The sequence below is a fragment of the Phocoena phocoena genome, chromosome 8 (assembly GCF_963924675.1).
Source record: "Phocoena phocoena chromosome 8, mPhoPho1.1, whole genome shotgun sequence".
NCBI lineage: Eukaryota > Metazoa > Chordata > Mammalia > Artiodactyla > Phocoenidae > Phocoena > Phocoena phocoena.
In genome coordinates, this window is record NC_089226.1 from 9416499 (window position 1) to 9435988 (window position 19490).

General features: G+C 57.7%; 1 protein-coding gene across 2 annotated transcripts; it reads right to left on the bottom strand.

Annotated features, from left to right (window-relative positions):
• Positions 1-1384: 1384 nt before the first annotated feature.
• ROBO3 (roundabout guidance receptor 3) lies at positions 1385-16760 on the bottom strand. 2 transcript variants are annotated; one of them, XM_065881415.1, is made up of 27 exons: positions 16601-16760; positions 13254-13580; positions 12734-12891; positions 12126-12246; positions 11891-12029; positions 11441-11568; positions 11035-11159; positions 9699-9870; positions 9178-9383; positions 8878-8959; positions 8408-8573; positions 8056-8222; positions 7403-7527; positions 6988-7213; positions 6648-6769; positions 6218-6389; positions 5937-6122; positions 5110-5133; positions 4978-5020; positions 4640-4779; positions 4175-4369; positions 3867-4005; positions 3485-3697; positions 2956-3104; positions 2402-2512; positions 2029-2196; positions 1385-1545 (listed from the first exon to the last, which is right to left on the bottom strand). In XM_065881415.1, the coding sequence occupies exons 1-27, from the start codon at positions 16758-16760 to the stop codon at positions 1385-1387; spliced, it is 4125 nt and encodes a 1374-aa protein (XP_065737487.1). The 2 variants fall into 2 exon arrangements, with proteins under 2 accessions (XP_065737487.1, XP_065737488.1); XM_065881416.1 differs by lacking the exons at positions 4175-4369; positions 4978-5020; positions 5110-5133; ... (15 more) ...; positions 13254-13580; positions 16601-16760 and having other exon boundaries at positions 4640-4772.
• Positions 16761-19490: the final 2730 nt, after the last annotated feature.

Consider the following 19490-nt stretch of genomic DNA (forward strand, 5'->3'; position numbering starts at 1 on the left):
TCTGGATACACATCCGTTCCTCTTTATTTGCTTTTCCTTTTTTGGATTTTATTTTTCTTTTAGCTTCCTGGTAAAATTCCTTTTGAAAACATGCCAACCTCATTTGCCAGACGAAATGAGAAAAAAGGGATTTGTATACACTTAGGTCAAAGTGGCAGGAGAGGTCAGAGCCTGGGACTGGGGGGTCAGCGGCCATCCCCTGAGAGCCCGGAGCAGTCACTGGGCAAGTGAGAAGGAAACAGACCTCAGTGCCCAGTGAGTGGCGTGGGCTGTGGGTTCGGGAGTGATGGGGACGATGGCGTTCATGGCCAAAATTAAAAAGAAATTCTCTGCCAGTCTAACCAACTACATCTGGGCCTAATCTGGCTAAGAGGTGCCCGCCTACACACACCCTTTGTGAGGGGGTGTGGTGGTTGTCTGAAAAAGCCTGTTTTTCCTTCTTGGCTGGGATTTCCCCCATCAGCTCCTCCTTTCTTTGAGTTTTTAAAAATTACTGTTATTGTAAGGGGTATATTTCCTGATAGGGGAGGAGGGCACCAAGGGAGGCCCTGGCTCCGCTCTGGGAAGGCGGGACAAGATTCTCGCCGTTGGTTGTTCGGAAAGTCCTTCTGGTTGTAACTGGGAAGACGGTGGCTTCAGCTCCTTCTGGAGGCAAAACAGGTGGCATCTCTTAGCCCTGCCCTCCCCTAGTGCTTTTAGCCGAAGAAGCTCAAATGATATACACACGCTCGCAGCCCCCTTCCTCCCCACATCCTGCACAAAACCAGACAAACAGGGCCCAGGGCTCTGATCAGACTCTTTTTATTGTCTTTTTTATGAATGGGTCCCAGATGGCAAGGGAAGAGCTGGCTCCTGGCTTCTAGGCCAATTTCTCAGGGAGCCCCATGCATCATTGCTGAGAGGGAAGAGACTCCTCCCTGCTCCTCTCTGCTCAGCCCTCATTCACCAAGGGGAGGGGCTCTTGCTCAGGCTCCCAGCCCAGGGACACGCCCTTCCCCATGGAATTTCTGGTAGTTCATCAAAGGTCATCTTGGTTCCTAGAGAGAGAGAGAGAGAGGGAGAGAGAGAGGCTGGTTTGCAAGGCGCTGGTCAGGACAAACAGGACCCAGTGGGGATGCACCTCATTTCTGGTCAGCCTCTCTCCCGATCCAGCTCTCCTACAGAGCCTGGCCCCTCTGTTATGTCATGTGTCTTCATCCTTTGTCACCTGTGCTCCAGGAGTCCTCCTTACTCACGGGGTCCCTTCCTTTCGACACTTCCCCCAGAAGACCTCTCTGCCTTCCTAGTTTTAATCACCCCGTGGCCCATGCTCCCTAGCCCTCCACTCTCATTTTTTGCCATCCCCAGCCCCTACCTCTCCACGCTTCTGTCCTGGCCTTTGGCTCTAGCTCCGGCTCTGGCTCCGGCTCCGGCTCCGGCCAGGGCCCCGGGAGCCCCGAGAGCTGCCGGAGCCTCTCGAAGAGTTGCTGCCGGCTGTGGAACAGGTGCTGGTGCCCTGGCCCCGGGACAGGAAGCTTGGTCGGCTGTAGGGGAGCCAGGCCTCTTCTGCAGCACGAGACAGAGGGGCATTTGGGCCCAGGCAGGGGGAGAACATCGCTGCTTGCCCCCATGTCCCCCTAACCGCCATCCTAGCTCTGGAAGCAGAGTTGAGGGCAGACCATCCTGGGGGCTGAGGAGAAGCAGAGCGCACAGCCCATGGCCTTTACATAACACGTGCTCAGAAACCCGTGGGGAACTCCCACGCAGAGAGGGCCCTGGGAAAGGAGGGACAGAGCGCCCGGCCCCCTCTCTTTTCTCCTCTGGGCTTCAGTCCTGGGAACGGATACAACTTGGGAACTTAAGGGGATTTTGCTCAAAGAGAGCTGGAGAGACAAGTGTCTTTGATGTTGAGCAAATGTTGACCTCCTCCCAGCTGGAGGTCAGGGGTGAGCTGGGTTGAAAATGAATGCATCAGTGGCACGATCCATACCACCCTGTTAGGCTCCAGTCCCAGTGCCCACCCTCTTGTGCAGCAGGGGCCCTCCTTACCATCCAGGTGCGGGCCCCGCCAGGCCCCCAGGGGCCCAGCCTGCGCCACTCTCCTCTCTCCACTGTGTTCCCGCTCCCGTTCCAAGGAGGACATGCTCCCTGCCACCCTCAGCCCCAGGGCCCAGCTTGTCTCTTCCTCCGGTGGCGGCAAGGGAGGGGGTGGCAAGTCTGGGGAGAGACCTGTTTTCAGCGCTCTCCTGCTTCTCCCTATAGGGGCCTTTCTCCCACTCCCACTCCCCGGCGTCAGAGGGCGCTGAACGAACAGCCCAAGGTTTGGGTCCACTCGCTCCCTCCTCCAACCCGCAGAGCTCACCCTTGGTTATCTGCCTGCTTCCCCTACTGTCACCACCTCCCAGGCTCATGGCCCCCTCACCCCCTGGACTGTGCTCCCGCCGGTAGGGAAGAGCCTTGGGTTTCTTCCGGATTCGGGCACGGGGCCCGTGAAGTGGAGGAGTCATCTCCCCAGGCGCCTGCCGGGTTCTCCCTGTGGCATTGGGAGATGGGGGTAGGAGCGGGTAAGAGAGTGGATCAAGAAAGGGGCTTAGGAGCTTCCCTGGTGGCGCAGTGGTTGAGAATCCGCCTGCCAATGCAGGGGACACGGGTTCGAGCCCTGGTCTGGGAAGATCCCACAGGCCATGGAGCAATTGAGCCCGTGTGCCACAACTACTGAAGTCCGTGTGCCTAGAGCCCATGCTCCACAAGAGAAGCCACTGCAATGAGAACCCCGCACACCACAACGAAGAGTAGACCCCGCTCGCCACAACTATAGAAAGCCCACGTGCAGCAACAAAGACCCAATGCAGCCAAAAATAAATACATAAATAAAGTTATTTAAAAAAAAAAAAAGAAAGGGGCTTGAGGGTGAAGGGGAAACAAGCTTCCGGGGGGTGGGGAGGTGGAGACCAGTTGAGGGGTCTACAGACTCACCTGGGGCACTGCTGGCTGTACTAGTGGCAGCGCTGGGGCTGTGATGGAGGGCCGTGGGGTCAGCACCCAGGCCAGCAGGCCTCCCTTCACGGCTGCTCAGCGTGGGCTGGGATACACTGAGAGGGGAACTTGGCCCAAGGGGCGCCCTCCTGCAATGACATGAGGCTTCATTTGTTCGCTCAACAGACAGTAAGTGCCTATTGTGTGCCAGGCACCGTGCTAAACAATCAACCTAACACTCAGATGAATAGGACACAGCTCGTCCTCCACATGCTCCCATGCTCGTGGAATACGAGGAAAGCCAACTTTGAAATGCCCCAGGAAGCTTGCAGAGTCCCTCCAATGAGTGTCGGGAGTGAGAGACCTTGCCAGTCTCCACATTTCTCCCCAAATCACACTTGTACCCTGATACAGCCATGAGACCTCTGGGCCCCAGATTCATCCATCCATCTGGTCACCCACCCATTCACCCACTGAATAGATAGGTACGGAGGGCCTGTAACATGCAAGGTACTATACACCTCCCTACCTGGGCGTCTGGTGGAGATGGGGAATGTCAGTGGGGGGCTGGGGAGGGTCAGGAGGTGAGGGGGTAAGAGTGGCTGTGGACTGCTGTCCATAGGAAGGTGTGGGAGAGGGGGTTTCCCCTCGGGACGGAGGGACCAAGCACCCCCCGCTGGTGCTGGGCTCTGCCACGTGGCTCCTCTCGGGCACTGGTGGGCCCCACTCTTCCGGCTCTGAGCTGGGGGCAAAGAGGCAGGAGGGCGGGGTGACTGAGTAGCTTCATACCCTCCCTTTGGCCTTCTGCTGCCCCCTTCCCTTCTTCTCCCAGCATCTTTGCCCTCCGCCGACAGGAGGCCCTGAGCTGGTCCCATGTGTACAGGGCATCTGCGGGCGAGGCGCATCCTTACCGGCCCTCCAGCTCCTCCTCAGGCCCCTCTAGGCAGCTCAGTTCACAGGAAGGGGGCGGGGGTGGCAGCACTTCTGGCCAGTTGAGAGAGGGCGTCTGTACAGGTTTTCCCAGAAGCTTTACTTTGCCTCCCCTGGCTCCTGAGGAGAGCAGGATGGGGCCACAGCAAGATATAGGCAGGAAAGAGGCAGAGGTGAGACGTGTCAGAAAGGAGTGCTGGGCGAGGTCCCAGAAGGGAGGGTGGAGGATACTCTTTGGGGAAGATGCTGCTCAGGGCTAAAATGGGGGTGTTGGGAACTGGAGTCCTACCACTGTCCCCCTGGCTCCATTCTGGAGGGGCATACTGGCTCCAGTCGCCTGGCTCCCCTGAGGGATGTGGAGGGAACCCCCCGTGGAAGGTCTGCAGCTCCTCGCCGGCCAGGTCAATGGTGCTGTAGACAGGACCCTCAGCAGAGGCGGCAGCTCCCCGGGCCGTCTGAGCCAGGTAAAGGGAGATCCCTGCTTCTGAGGGGGAGAAAGAGGGAGGCCCAGAGACAGAAAAATAGAGGACAAGAGGAGAATGGAGGGCACAAGGGGATGCCACTTCTTCCCCTATCCCAATCCGGGGTAAAGGTAAGGCATGAGAGAGGCTCCCCCCACTCACAGCTTCCCAAGGATCACACAGCCTCAGCAAGACTGGGACCCCTTGGCCCCCTTCAGTTTGCCCCAGCCGGTCGGGAGGAGAGAGGGTGTAGGGCCTCCTGGTGTACCCCTGAGGGAAGCAGAACTCCTCACCATTGTAATATCTGTCGTCTGGGTCAGGATTGCTGGGGCAGCAGCTTCCCCTGGGTTCCTGGGCCGAGGGGCTGCGAGATGAGTGCGGCCACGAGTCTGCCAGCCACGGGTAAGGAGCAGGGCCGAGGCCCATTGGTGGCCTGAGGGACAGCAGGTGAACGCTGGGGACAGAGAGCCTGAAGAGGCCAGCGAACTAAGGGAGGCAGGGGTAATGGGAGCTGGAGGACAGTAACGGTGAGTGTGGCGGTGAGAGGAGGGCGGAGGTCAGCACGGGGAGGCAGCTGGGCCTGGGACGAAGGGAGTGGTCTCATCCTGGGGAGGTGAGCTAAGAGAATTACCTGGAACTGGCTGCCGACAGGCCCTCTGAGTGTGGGAAGGACACTGGGGAAGACGACGGGGAGAGTGTGAGAAGCGCGGCTACCTGGGGTCCGAACCCCGCCGCCCCCACCCCGGGGGCAGAGATGTCTCACCTGCAGGTGTGCAAGCAAAGGAGGCTTCCGAAAAGGGATCCGTGAGAGAAAGAAGAGGGGAAATGGGGAGAAAAGTCAGAAATATCCGTATTCTGGTCCACTCCTTGGGCCTGGTCCTAATTCCACCACTCAGGTTGTACCCTGGACCAATTTCATCGGAATTCCTAGGGGTGCGACTCAGGCATCAGTAATTTTCTAAAGCTCCCCAAGTGACTCCTGGTAGCGAAGATTGAGAACCTCTGAACTAAGAGACTCGCATCTCTCCGGACACGCCCCTTCCCAGGGAGAAGCAGAACTCAAGTCTCCTCCTTTCAGCGGGTCCCCCCTTTCCATCCAGACCCCGCCTGACAATTTATCGCCTGGGATCCTGGCCACACTCCCTCTGCCAGCCCCCGACCCCCAGGAAGTGAGTTTCCGCCCCCCGCCCCCCAGACTTGCCCCTTCTCTACTGAGGCTGACCGCAAAGCCTGCTCCTTCCCGAGACATTTTAAGGACAAATCTCACTCCTCTCAGCAAACTCAGGTCCCGCCCCGCCCCCTCTGGGCCCCGATCTTCCCCGTCACCCCACCCCCCAAGCCCAGGTCCCGACAGCTCTCGGTTCCATCTTGGGCACCCGGCCCCTGTCCAAGGGGCTGAGTTCCCGTGCGACCCCTCGCCCGACGCCGCTCCCGGAGCTGTTGAGCCCCTCCTCCTCTCTTTCCATCCTCCCCGCCTCCCTCCCTGGGGGGGCGGGATCTCCAGGCTCCGCCCACTCCAAGGACCGCCTTTCCACTTCCGCGACGCCCTTGTGCCCCGCCTCCCGCGCTGCCCCCGGGCCGGGCTCTCACCCGTGTAGTGACTGAGCTCCTTGCGCTGCCTCTGGCGCCGGTAGAGGGCGGCGCAGAGCCCGAGGAGCAGCGCCCCGCACGCGGCGCCGCTGCCCGCGAGGAAGGCGGGCTGCCGCAGCACCCTCGCCAGCCGCTCCGCCAGCCCTGGGCCCGCCTCGAGCCCAGGCTCCAGTTCCGGCGGAGACGCTGTGGGGGTCAGAGAGGTGAGGGGAGTAGAGGCACCGCTACCCCAGGACCCCCCTTAACTCCCAGCCCCGCCCTCCCACCCCCTCCGGACTCACGCAGCTGCACCGACACCGGGGCACTGGCCACGCCCACGCCCGCGCTGGTGGCCGCCGCGACCTGGGTCCGGTAGAGGAGACCGGGCAGCAGTCCCCGGAGCACCGCCGAGCGCGCCCAGCCTGCCGCGGACCGATTGAGGTGGAAGTGGCTCTCATTGCCCAGGCACCAGATCTGGGGAGGCCGAGACCCGGGTTTAGAGACTCAGAAGTGGCTTCTGGCCTCACGGGGAAACTTGAAGCTCTGAATGGTAGAAGGGGCTTAGCCGGGCGTAATTCAACTCAGAGAGGGCACTCTGAAACCTCTCTCCTCTTCCCCCAGCCTCGTTTCCAGTCCCAGAGCCAGTCCTAGGTTCCCTCCTCTCGAATCCTAACGCCTCCATCCTCCCTCTCCCTCCACTCCCCAGCCCGCCCACCTCCTCAACCCCTGCACCTGGTATTCCTTGATGACCCCATTTTGCTGGGAGGGGAGCGGAGGTTCCCAAGACACAGTGATACTGCTGTTGCCGTCACCCCCCAAGGCCACTGCCACTCCCTGGGGGGGACCACTGGGGGCTGGGCCAGGGTGGAGCATGGTGAGAAGAACACAGACAGTCATTGCAAGCTGCCCCTCCTGCCCCAACCTTCCTCATCCTCCCAGTTCCAACATCTTAGGGAAGTGAGATGCATCCCCCCTTCCCACCGGCTCCTTGCTCTCCCCAGGCAAACCTTCATCCTCCCCCACTCCTTCTTCCCTCTTGTCCACCCATCAGCTCTGGGCCCCACCCCCTTACCCTCTTCAGGAATGCTCCTGGTCACCAAGGGGCTTTCAGCCCCCAGCCCCTCCTGGCCTTGAGCTTGAACCTTGATCTGAATTTGAGTCCCTGGGGGGAGTCCTCTTAGCACAGTACTTTGCTGGCTTGGGGACTGTAGGTCCAGCACTGACCAGCTTCCCCCATCAGGACCTGCTACCCTCCAAGACACCCGGAAACCTTGTACCAGCTGGACTGGGCCATCTACCTGTGGGAGACAGGACAAAGCACACCAGGGGGAGAGCTGGAGCCACACAAGTCCTCCAGTCCCAGCCCCTCCTCCACTCACCCATCTTCCCCAGCCACTCACCTCGCACTCTCCCATACCCATTCTTGGAGGCTCCTTTGTCCCCCATCATCATCTCCGCCCTTAACCTCATCCCTAGGCCACACTCACAGTCCAGGACACCTGCAGGGTCCGGGGCCCAAGGACTACGGGCTCCTGCAGACGCACAGCCACTTCAGCCAGTCCCCGCTGGCCTCTCCACGGGTCCTCCTCCACTGGCCCGGATGGGTTGCTGTCTATTGACCAAAGAGCCCACTCAGCAGGGGCCACCGGGACAGGGAGTCAGGACTGAGAGTGTGAGTATGTTCCACCTCTGCCCTGCCCCACAGACCACTACTTAGTACTTCGGAGCACATTCCAGGGTCAGGAACAGGCTGGTCAGGGGAAGAGCTTCCAGAGGTGGGCCAGGGTGTCCAGCTAACATGAGTATTCTTTCTGCATGGCTACATATGCGCCCTTTAAAGGCCCTGTTCCTCATCTCTCACATGAAGATGACCCTCCAAGTTTCCTTCTACTTATAATCTGCGTTTTCTGTGGGTAAAGCCTCAGAAGTGAGGAGCTACCAAGATGACTGAATCAATCTTCCTCTCTTTCTCTCTCTCCTCTTCTCTTGTTCCCTCAGTGAAAGGGAAGCATGACCACCTATTCCAGGCCGGGCCACCAGAACAGACCTGGAACCAGGCAGGTGCTATGGTTTGCGGGGAGGGGGTGCTCTGCCATGTTGCATGTTATACCCGTGATCCAGAGACCCTGACCTTACTCACCCTGGGTGCGGACGGGCTTGGAGACGGGGCTGGGCTCACTGAGGCCCCAGGTTCCCACGGCTCGCACCAGGAACAGGTAGATGGTATTGGGCTGCAGGCCACTGACGGTGTGTGTCTCCAGCTGCACGCCATCTGCCACCGTCCGCCACATGTTGCCAGAGGCTTGGCTACAACAAGAATGAGGTGACAGAGCTGTCCGAGCCCAACCTGTCTATTTCATCTCATCCATTCTCTGTCACCCCCTACTACCTCCTCACCCTGGCAAACCTCTCGCCACAACAGCAAAGCCTTTAAGGACACAGGGGCCCCTCCTTGTAACTTTCCATGTTTGCATTCAAAACCTTCTCCTTACCTGAAGGCCTCTATCACATAAGAGGTGACTGTGGCCCCAGCTTGTGGGTTAGGCTTCCAGGTCAGGGTAATGCTGTTCTTGGTAATGTCAGTGACCACTGGTTGCGAGGGAGGCCCCGGAGGGGTACTGTGTTCTGTAGGGGTGTCTGGTGATACTCCCCAGTCTTCTGCAGTGAGGAGATAATCTTTGAGTAGAAGGATGGGGAAAAGATAGCCCCAGCGTAACCTTCCTCCTTCCCAGAGGAGCTGTGGCGCTGTGACAGTGGTGATGGTGGAGGGGGGACATAGTGAACTAACCCCTGCTCACTTGTGCCTCTCAAGGGCACCACTTCTGTCCTCCTTTTCCCCACCACCATGGCCATGGCATTTAGAAGATAAAATCAGTCCTGGGGTTTGGGGAGGGACTGGCCACCTTTGAAGCAGGTTTGGAGAAGGATGCTGGCAAAACAAGGGAACAAAGGAAAAACTCACCCCGCCTCCTAAGCCAGCCACTCCAGGAGGCCTCCCCTGTGGAACTCTTGGCCACACAGCTATAGAATCCCATGTGCATCTCCTGCAGGAGAGGGTGGAGGACTGGCAAACTGGGAGTGGAGCAAGGTAGGGCGAAGGAGTGGAGGTGGGTATACAGAAGGATGGGGAGGATGCTGTCCACTCTAGGTGGTCTGAGAGCAGAGGGGCAGAGGTGGAGTTCGAGTTGCAGCAGGTACTAGAGTTGGGCATGTGGACCACGTGGCCATTCTCAGTTACTTGGGCCCCAGGAGTGAGACTCACCTGCACACTGGCGATGTGCAGGGTACCGTTGGCCATTAGGTTGAGCTGGACGTCATCCCCGTGCAGCCACTGCCCATCCTTCTTCCACTGGACACTAGGTTGAGGGTTCCCAGTCACTCTGCATGGCAGCCACACAGAGGAGCCAAGTGCCAACGTCTGATTGGCTGGTCCCTGGAGGATGATGGGAGGCAGCCCATCCAGGGAGGCTGAGAGAGGAAGAACTTGGGCACCTCAGGCGAGGGTCCTGGGTTCAGGCAACCAGAACCCTTGTCCTCATCTCTGCTCCTTCACTTCCCCTCCCCTGGATATTGCAGGGGGGCTTCCATAACCATCTGTTGTCTGTGTGGGATCAGCCATCTATTAGTGGCTTCTGTACCTGATTTCCAAACTTCAAGGACATGTCTCAGGAACATGCCTCTCCCCTTGCAGACATATTACAGAGAATCCAAGAAAAACAGATCTCTTTAAGCCATGATCTCCTTCCAGGCCGTGAGTCCAGCCCTGTCTCCATGGGCACGTACCTCCTTTCACCTCCAACAGAGCCTTGGCCAAGATGCTGCCGGCCACACTGACAGCCTGGCACACGTAGTAGCCAGCATCCCCGCTCTGCACTTCAGCGATGCTGAGCTGGCCTCTGGGAGAGACTGAGAAGCGCCCCGTGGGCTGAAGTGACTGACTGGGGAATAACAGGGCCTGGGGACAGAGCAAGCAACCAAGCCACCTGGCAGCTGGCAGGGAGAGCTCCCCATTCTCACCAACCCCAGGATCCAGAGAATTCCTAAGCTTCTAGTTCATACTCTGTCCCAAGCCAGTTTTGTGACCTTAGGCAAACTAGTTAACCCTATTCACAAGAATAAGGGAGTTTTATTAGATGATTTGGGGGGTGCACATCCCGGCTCTACCAGTCAGGAAACTGAGCAAGGTATTTAACCTTCCTGAGCCCCAATTTCCCCAAATTTGACTCTTAGAGGATACTTATGAGGATTCAGTCAAGTGATTACCTGAAACTCTTTCAATACATTGGATGATAAATGTTAAGTACTTTCCCCTTCTTTCTGGCTTTAACGTTTTACGTTAGATACACAGAAGGTAGGGAAGCAGGTTTTAATGGCACCATGCTGAGCCCCTGACTGACACCTATTCCCACCCGCTACTACCATCAGCATTTTGATTCATTTAAGAATCTAATTAAAATGCAGCAGTCCCCAGTGCTAGAGAAGATGTTGGAAAATTGTGGCTGTGGATTTGCAACGAGGCAGTGGGTGGCCTGGTTTCCCAGTGGGATGGGGTTAATGAGACTTATTTTATTCTACTGACCCTGTTTCCCAGCAGCAAAGTTCCCACCCTTCCCTTGGAGGGAGTTACTTGTGTTGTAACTTCAGTTCATGTTCATTCCAATTCTATATGCTGAGATCTGTTTGCTGAGGTTGAGGGGTGTCTGTGAGTTCCCCCTGGTGGAAGTCCTTTGTAATTAGAAAAGCGTGTCATGTTCTACCCTGAGCAGCTTTGGTACAGTACTCGCTTTCCGGAGCAGAATGTTAAAGCCCAGACCCCAGGCGTGGGGAGGAGGAAGGATCTAATTGGATCATGCTACATCCTCAGGACAGCCTTGCCCAAAACAGAAAGATTCTCCAAGAAATTACCATACAGGACTGTTCCCTACCACCAAAACATATTATCATATGTTCCAGGCCTTTTATATTCAGTATCTTATTTAATCCTCCCAAATAACTTGCACAGGTTTCTGGAAGGAAAGCTAAGACTGAACCCCAGAGAGAAGTTTGCAGAATGTAGAAGGAGGATGGCTGAGACCCAGAGGAGAAGCTGGTGGGAAGGCCTGTGGAGCTGGCCACCTACTTGACTTCCCTCCTTTTGCCAGAAGATGGCAGGCGGGGGGTTTCCTTTGGTCTCGCACTGGAAAGCTATGCTCTCTCCAGGAGCCGCCATCTGGTCCTGGGGCTGGGTCACCAGCTGGGGTGGGACTGGGAAGGGGAGGGGAGATAAAGGAACAGGGAGTCAGGGGTACTAAGAAGGGAGACAGAGGGAACAGGAGAGAGACGCCTGAGCTTGGCTTAAGCAGGAGCAGATGTCCGCCTTTTGCTCAAGCCTGCTTAGCTCTCCCATCCTTCCTCTCCTTCCAGAAGTCTCAGGGGATGCACTCATATCTCCTGCTCTGTCCTTTCTCCTCATTCTCCACCTCCACCCATCCTCCGTCTTCCCTCGTCTCATCCCTGCTGCAGGCAGTCCCAGGTGGGGCCCTCACCGTGAACACTGAGGGAGCCGGATGCTTCGGCGCGGCCCACGCTGTTCTCCGCCACACAGGTGTAAGTCCCCTCATCTTCAGCGCTTACACGCCCGATCCAAAGGCTGTGGTCGCTCCGGATCTCATACCTGCTCCACCCCCCTCCCCCAGGCTGGATTGGCCACAGCTACAAACCCTTTCTCACCCACCCCAGGACAGACACCAGGATCAGGGTACATAAGGACAAGGTAGACCTCAACAGGGACAGAAGCTGCTACCCATGGACCCATGAATGGAGGTGGGGACTGGTTAGTGCAGGGGCCACAGGCTCTGGGGAACAGACTTCTCTGTGCCAGCAAGTGAGAGGCATCTGCCTTCCTTTCCACCCCCCCCCCGCCCCAGTTTTCTAGGGCTGGGTATGTTCTTGAGCTGATTGGGTCTCCTTACAGGCAGTAGGAGGGGGCTTCTCACCTGCCTGTGGGCAGTTCCCCATCCTCCTTGCGCCAGCGTAGACGAGGCGGGGGATCCCCCTGCACCTCACATGGGAAGTCCACGGGGGCATCAGCCAGGACCACCTGATTCATTGGTCTACGCAGGAATGAGGGACGCTCTGTGCAGAGTGAGTGAGTGAGTAGTCAGGAGGTCTGCTCAGTTACTCACTCCCCAGGCTACACACTCCCATAACTCCAAAACCCCACGTGCCTACCCAGGACCACAAGTTTGGCTGCCCCACTCTCCCGTTCTCCTGCCATGTTGGAGGCCACGCACACATACATCCCTGCATCACTCTTGAGCGTATGTGACATCATCAGCTTCCCTCCACGGAGCTGCAGAGTAATAATGGAAACTTTGATCCTTTATAGCCATCAAAGCATATTTGTTTATCTGATCCTCACGGCAAGCCAATGAAGAAGACCAGTGAATTTGCCCCACTTATCAGATAAGGAATCCTTGAGTGATTTGCGCAAGGTGGGGTCTCAAGTGTATCATTTCTCCCACAGCCCAGACCACCTCCCACCAGTCCCTGGGGCATCATAATCCCCACCTTCTTACACTGATTCCGTCCTACCTCTGCTGATTTATCCCCCACTCAGTAGCTGACTCTCAACCTCTGGTTAGCTAATACCCCAATTTCAAATCTCTTGTCTTATCGCCTCCAGGTCATTTCCCCCCGCCCCTCCAAGACCTATAGATTCAGGCCTTCCTCCTCTGACACATGTCCCAGACTCCTAGCCTAGGGCTTCGCCCCTCAGGATGTCCCTGGCCCTGACCCTGGCTCCCGGTCGGATCCCCAGCCGTGGCCCCACCCCTCACCGTGATCCTTCCCTCCTCCTCCTTGAGTCTAGCACCATCCTTCTTCCAGGACACGGAAGGCTCTGGGTGGCCGCGGGGGGGCACGCATTCCATTACCGCGGGCTCCCCCACGGCCGCCACCACGTTCCCAGGAGACTGCCGGAAATCATCGCGGAGGACTGGAGAGAGGGAGAGCGAGAGCGAGAGAGAGAGAGAAAGAGAGAGAGAAAGAGAGAGAGAGAGAGAGAAAATGAATGACCAGGGGAATAAATAGGGTGTGGGGTGACATAACTGGGTGAGGACACAGGAAAATGTTTTGGGGAGAGGTGGATCACCACAGACCGCAGGCCGGAACTCTTCCCGGGTTGCGACAACACCAGGCCCACTTCCTCATCCGACCAAAGCGAGGGCTTTAGAGACCAAAGGTCTTAGTCCCAAAGGGAAGCTGCTGAATGGGTTGAGATTGGGCCTAGCTCTGGATGGGATTACCCGGTGCCCTCCCGCCTTCCCGAGGCTCTGGAAGCAACCAGGAGACTCCTACCTGCCACTTCTAGAGAGGCGTTTCTACTAGCCGCCGCTCCCAGGTAGTTGCGCGCCACGCAAGTGTAGACACCCTCGTCCGGCCGCGCGCGGCGCCCATGCACGATGCGCGGGAAGAAGAGAGCGCCGCTGGGCAGAAGCAGGCGGTGTGCGCGCGGGTCCTCGCGCGCGGTGGACACGCGCGCCCCATTCTTGTACCACTCGATGTTGGGCCGCGGCCGGCCCTCCGCGCGGCAGGGCAGCGTGGCCGGCTCGCCTCGGGAGACCAGCAGATCTGGCGGCTGCTCCACGATGCGCGGCATCGCGTCCTCCGGCCCGACCTTTGACCCTGAGGGGGGTGGGGGGCGCAGAGCATTCAGACCCGGAAACCGGGAGAAAGATCGAATCTCCAGAGAGAAGAAAGATCCCCTCCTGCCCACCCTCTCTGTGTGTAGGGTCGAGTATCTTCTTCGGGACAGGTGCCCCGCACGTTCTTAGGCTGGAAAGAAGATGCCTGCGGACAGGCAGATCAGTAGAGGAATCTGGACACCTGCTCCTAGGCCGGCTTTCTAGGCCGGCTAACGACGCCAGCCTCCTGCCAAGTTGAAGTGCAGAGTGACTGGGCCACGGCTTGGCAAGTAGACCGCGCCTCTAGCCGACTGGTTTTCAGTCCCCCACCCGCGCTGGTTCACAGACCTGTGAACAGCCATAAGCGGTGCACCAGCGCTGACAATTTGTTCTTCGCCTCCGCGCGGTCCCGGACCAGCGATATGGAGGCTGTGGCCCAGCCTGGGGCCCCCCGCTTAGGAAAGGGAAGAAGTGAATGATGGGCTGAGGGCTAGGACTCCTTATCCTGGAGCCCGTGAATAGGCACAGTGCCCTCTTACTGACACCCCACAGATAATCACGTTTCTGGGTCCTGTGAAGTCACGGGAATTGAACGCAAATGATGGTGGAATAGTGAGTAACGCTCCTTTTCTAAGAGGGCATAGTTTTCAACAGATTATTCTACAGGTTGATATAGTTAAGAAAGGCTAAGAATCATTGAGAGAGGAATCCCTCACTTTCCTTGGTCACTCAGATCCGTTCACCCGCATGTCTACTCCTGCCCCTCACTTGGCCTACAGATTTCTGCTCGCTTCTTCTTCTGCAGTTTGGGATCCAGGATCCTCGAACGGGTTGAGCTCAGACGCCCACCCCCAGATTCGTCAAAAGTGGATTTGTAACCTATGGCCAGTAGGCGTCGCTGCCGCCTCGCGTAACCTGGTGTCCTTAAATAACCAAGGACAGCCCCGTGCTTCTGTTCTCTGCCTCCCGCCCCCGACCCCTCCCCCAACTCCCCACCCCACCCCCAGTTCCAAAATCCGCGGGGACCTCTTGCTTCCAGCCTCTCTGTACGGGATTGGGTTTCATTTCTCAGCCCCGGCTCTTAAGAAGTTCTAGTGGAGACAAAGCTGCACGGGTTGCCCCGTGCTGCTGCTATCCTGGGGAGAGGGTATCTAACTGGTTAGGGACAAGAAGATCGGTTTCCCTCGCACTTAGGGAAGGAAGGAATCTTTCTCGATTTCCTCCCTTTCAGATGGAAACCTCTGCTTCTCACTCATTTCTTCTCCTCCATCCCATTCCAGTCCCCGTTTAGGCAGACCAGACCCCACGTGAGCGACCCTAGAGTGGATAAGAGCTCAAGGGGTATCGTGGAACCGACCGGGGCTGGAATCTCAGATGCTGACACTTCCTAGCTGTCAGAACTAGGGCGAATTATTGAACTTGTCTGGGTCGAAGTTTCTTTACCTGTAATGTGGCACTGGTGATAGGGTTGTCACAAGACCAGAGTGTATGTAAAGCACTTGGAAGAAGACTCCATGAATATGGCTATTCTACCTTTAGTTAAGGGTTCTTCCTCCCTGGCTCACCTTACCTTATCTTGACCTCTACAGTCTCTACCTGAATCAGATTCTTCCAGGCCCCAAAATTCCCTTTCCCCCCTTCGCATGGCCTTTGGGTGTAATGGAAGTTGGTTTGTTATTGCCAAGCTTTACGTTGCTTTCGTGACCATTAGGATACTATTCATCCGCTCTGAGTTTGTTTTCTCAGTCACAAAATGTGACCATCAACGCACCTCCTTGAATTTTCGAGTTTGAATGAGACGATGTGTGGTGTAAACACTGTAAGAGCGCTGGGGGAGCAGAGGCGCGTCTGGGGTGTCCGTGAGAAGGGCTCTGTGCTTAACCTCCTGGGAATCTAAGAGGGTCAGGAGGTTGGAGAATCCCATCTCATTCCCCATCTCCTTCCTCCTTGCTCCCTCCATACAAACCACACCCTTCTCATCGGCTCTTTCCCCCTAATTCCTGTAGACACAGCTGCAGGCGTCCTTTCCCTGGAATTTCTTCCCTGTCATTCCCGGTGTCAGGAGATGCTTCGACAGCAGCTAATGAATAGCTAATGACCATGCTAATGAGGCTCTGGCGCTCCTCCCCCAGCACCTGGAGTACCCCACTCACAAACACACATCCATTGCCTGGGTCTCCTTTCTTGCCACCTTGGAGTCCCCAGCACGGTGCTGGTAGATTCGAGCGGGTAGAGGCGGAGGGATGAAGGCTGTGCCCAGAGGGGGATCAACAGCAAAGTCGTTCAGGGCTGCGGGAGTTCCCGATGCTGCCGGCAGGGGGCGCAATTGGCCCTCTCCCCAGGCTCCGGCAGATGTACTCTCGCCGCCTCCCCGCAGCGCTAGGGGAAAGCGCGCTGTCTCAATCATTTATTAATCACCGTAATTAGCGGTAATGACCTCCCCGCCAGCGCTGCCCGCCCGCCGCAGCTCTGCCGGGGTGAGCCGGCGGTGAGTTCTACCTCTGAGGGGCAAACTTCTAAGTTTCCCTGAAATGGTCGCCGCCTCTGTCGCCTTCTGTAGCAAACACATATAACATTTTGGCGTCATCACCCTCGTCCTAAGTGAGTTCTTGGAAAACTTAGGGTCCCGAACGGAAACCTGTTACCTGGGTGGGTCACCGAGTGGCCCGGCTTGGCCCAGGCCCTCCAGCGACCGCGCCCCCTCCTCTACCCTCCGTGCTGTGGGTCCCGGCCTCTCTTACTCCGGTTCTTCTCAACTGGGGTGTCCGTGGGCATCGGTTGGGGAGGAGAGGAGTGGTGGCTCAGCTGCCAACTCCTCCCAAGCCCTCGACCTCCCGCTGATATCCCCACTCAGGTGCTTTAAGCCCCAAACTATCCATTGGTCCCCACCACCCGGGAGGCGCGGGAGGGCGTAGCTGGGTCCCGAACCTTGGGGCAGGAGCGCTTTGGACTCCCCGTCCATGCCGCCCTCCCACCTTACCCCATCCCTGGACCCGAAGTCCCCGTGGGGCAGGGTCTCACCGTTGAGATAAGGATCGCCGGGGGTCAGCTGGCTTTGGTTGAGCGTCGCCACCGAGGAGTTGAAGCCAAAGAGCAGGTCGCTGGAGTTGGAGAGGTCTCCGCCCAAGGAGTCCGCGAACAAGTTCATCTGCAGCAGCGTTTTAAGCAGGTAGCGCAGCATGGCGCGACCCGACTGGGACCGGGGCTGGGGGCTCGGGGCCCAGCCCCTGGGTCTGAGACCCGCGGGCCGGGAGCCGTAAGCCCCTCTACAGCTTCTGCGCGCTGTCCCAGCCACGGTGCCGCTCTCCTGCCGGCGCGCCTGGGTACCGCGCGTGCCTCCGCGTGCCCTCCTCCTTCCCTCGTCCTTCTCTCTCCACCCCCCCGTGCCCGGGTCCCCCGGGAGCTGGGCGGGCAGAAAGCAGGTGCCACGCGGATCACCGCGTAATTAAGGGATTAATCCGCCGCCTTCCACCCTCCCACCCCCACCCCGACGGCCACTAGCAGGGCCAGAGACTAGAGTCGCGTCGCGCGCGAGATGCGGAGTCCCCGCCCCGCTCCCCGAGTCCCGCGTCGGTTCTGGACACCTCGGGAGAGTTTCCCTCCTTTCTCAAAGCACCCAAGATGAGGGATGAGTCTCTTTCGGACTCTGCCCTTCTGCCTGACTTCAAAGGAGGAATCCCTCCTCTCTTTTCCTCTTTTAGGAAACTGAGGCGAAGGGCCAGACCGTTCCTCTAGCTCTCCGAGTCCTGGCTTCCACTTCCTCCCAAGTCCCCGGGCTTTGCTGCGGGAGTGCGGACGGCTGGCGTGGTTTGGGGCGGGAGTTGGGAGTGGGTGGAGAATAATTCCGCGGGGCGTCCACCCCTTTGCCCAGCAGTCGCCTGGTTTGCAGCCGAGAGACCGGGGGATGAGGTGGCGCGTCTTGACCGGGGAGTCCTTGCCCCAGACGCACCACTAATCTAGTAGTTCCTGAGGATACTCAACAGGGATAAAACTGGAGGCGGAAAGCCCAGGGAAAACCAGGCATCTCGTATCTATCGGCATGCTTTCGCATTACTTTGCTCTGACATATTTTATTAAATTGTCTCACCTTTCGGAGGAGACTGAAGGGGAGCCAGGGAGGCTGGGGCTAAGACAAAGAGAGCAATATTGTTCCTGTAAAGGCAAGTGCAAGAGAAGACATGGGGTTGATGGAAGACTCGCTCAAATCAGTTCAAACTTGATAACGATCCTCCTTAGGGGGAGGGGACACGACACCCCCCCACCCGCTTGCTTCTGGCTTTTCTGGCGTTCTTTGTACCTGAAGATCTCCCAGTCGCCCCCCTCCACACACACACACACACACACACACACACAGACACACACACACACACACTTTCCTAGGCTAGGGGTGGCCTTGGGGTGTCAGGGGAAGAGAGACCCGGGCCTATCTGAGCTAAGGCCCTGCTGATGGTGGGGTTCTGGTTCAACCGGAGGGCTCCGTGTGAGGAGATCACCTTTGAGGAGTGGCTGCTTCCGAAGTGGGAGGAGGCGGGTGAACAGGTCAACATCCTGAGGGGTGGGTGTTACACAGACGTAGACCCCATCGTAAGCTAAGTCAGCAGTTGGGTATTTCAGGCAGGCAGCGCTCAAGTGAACTAGAGACTTAGTCAAGGGGTGGGGGCTTGTCCCCAAACTCCTCCCTCAATCCTCAGAGCAGCCCTCGGGGGCCTCAAACGAACGGACGTTTAGGTGCCTTCCTACGGCCCCCCGCCCCGCCTCAGCTCTGCGCGTGACTTCGCCAGAACAGAAGCAAGAAGGGCGGAGGCGGGGCGGGGCAGTGGGGCAGGGCGTGCCCCACCGGAGGCTGCGCCCTAGGAGCTGTTCTTTCAGCACCCCGTCTGTCCTTGCTGGACTAGGAATCTGGCGCCCCACAAACGACTTAAACCCCAGCGGACCTTAAATTGGGGTAGGTGGGAGAGGAGCTGGTGACATTCTTTCTCAAGGACCAGTTACTAAGAGATAGGACCTGACGTCTGATCCTTGTTCCAGGACGAGGCTGCATTCAGATAAGAGAGGTGATAAGGGTTAGATTTTCCCACCAGAAATCAATCCCTTCAGGAATGACGAACCCAGACGTCCCAATCCTATATTTGCCAGTGAGATTTCACACTCTGGACCTGTTTGCCCATCCGTTAAGGAGAAATTGGACTACTTGCTCTGCTCTGATGCTTCAGATTCCCGGTTCAGGAGCCCTCTGCTCCCCTCCTTGCTGACCCACCCAGGTCACCTGGGTTCCATCACGTCAGAGGATGAACCAGGACAGAAATCCGGCGTCCTGGCACCAGCCCTGCTCTGGGGCAGGGAGGGCTGCAGCAGACAGGAAACCGCATCCCACCATGTGGCTCCTGCCCCCTCCTAATCCCCTGATTTGCTCCCGGTGGGCCTCTCAGCAAACACAGGGCCTGCCAGCGTCTAGGGGCTTGTCACCCTGTTAGCGGATTTGTTCCCAGAGACAGCGCAGTTAATTGGCCCTTTATGTGGGGATCAGGGCTATTTGCTCAGGGTTCCCTGAGCGGAGGCTGCAACTCAGCCCATGGGCAAGGCTGCTTCCTAATCCCTGGCATTCTGGGTTTGGAGGCTGGACAAAGTAGGGCCACTCTCTTCCTTTCCGAGACTCTCCTGGCCCAAATCTCCTGTCCCTCTTCTACGCCTCACTCCTTCTCAATACTCTTTTCTCTCTCCCCACTTTTTGTTCTTGTTTCTTCTCTTTCCTTTTTTGTACTTCTCTGTATCTCTAGAATACTCTCCCTTTAAACCAACTCATATTAAATGCCAAAAGAGGGTGCAGTACTCAACTGGGGTGTATTGGAGAATAAACACCTCCCAACCACAGCCCAATTCCCAGCCCGCTCAGGGTCCCTGGAGCCCTGGA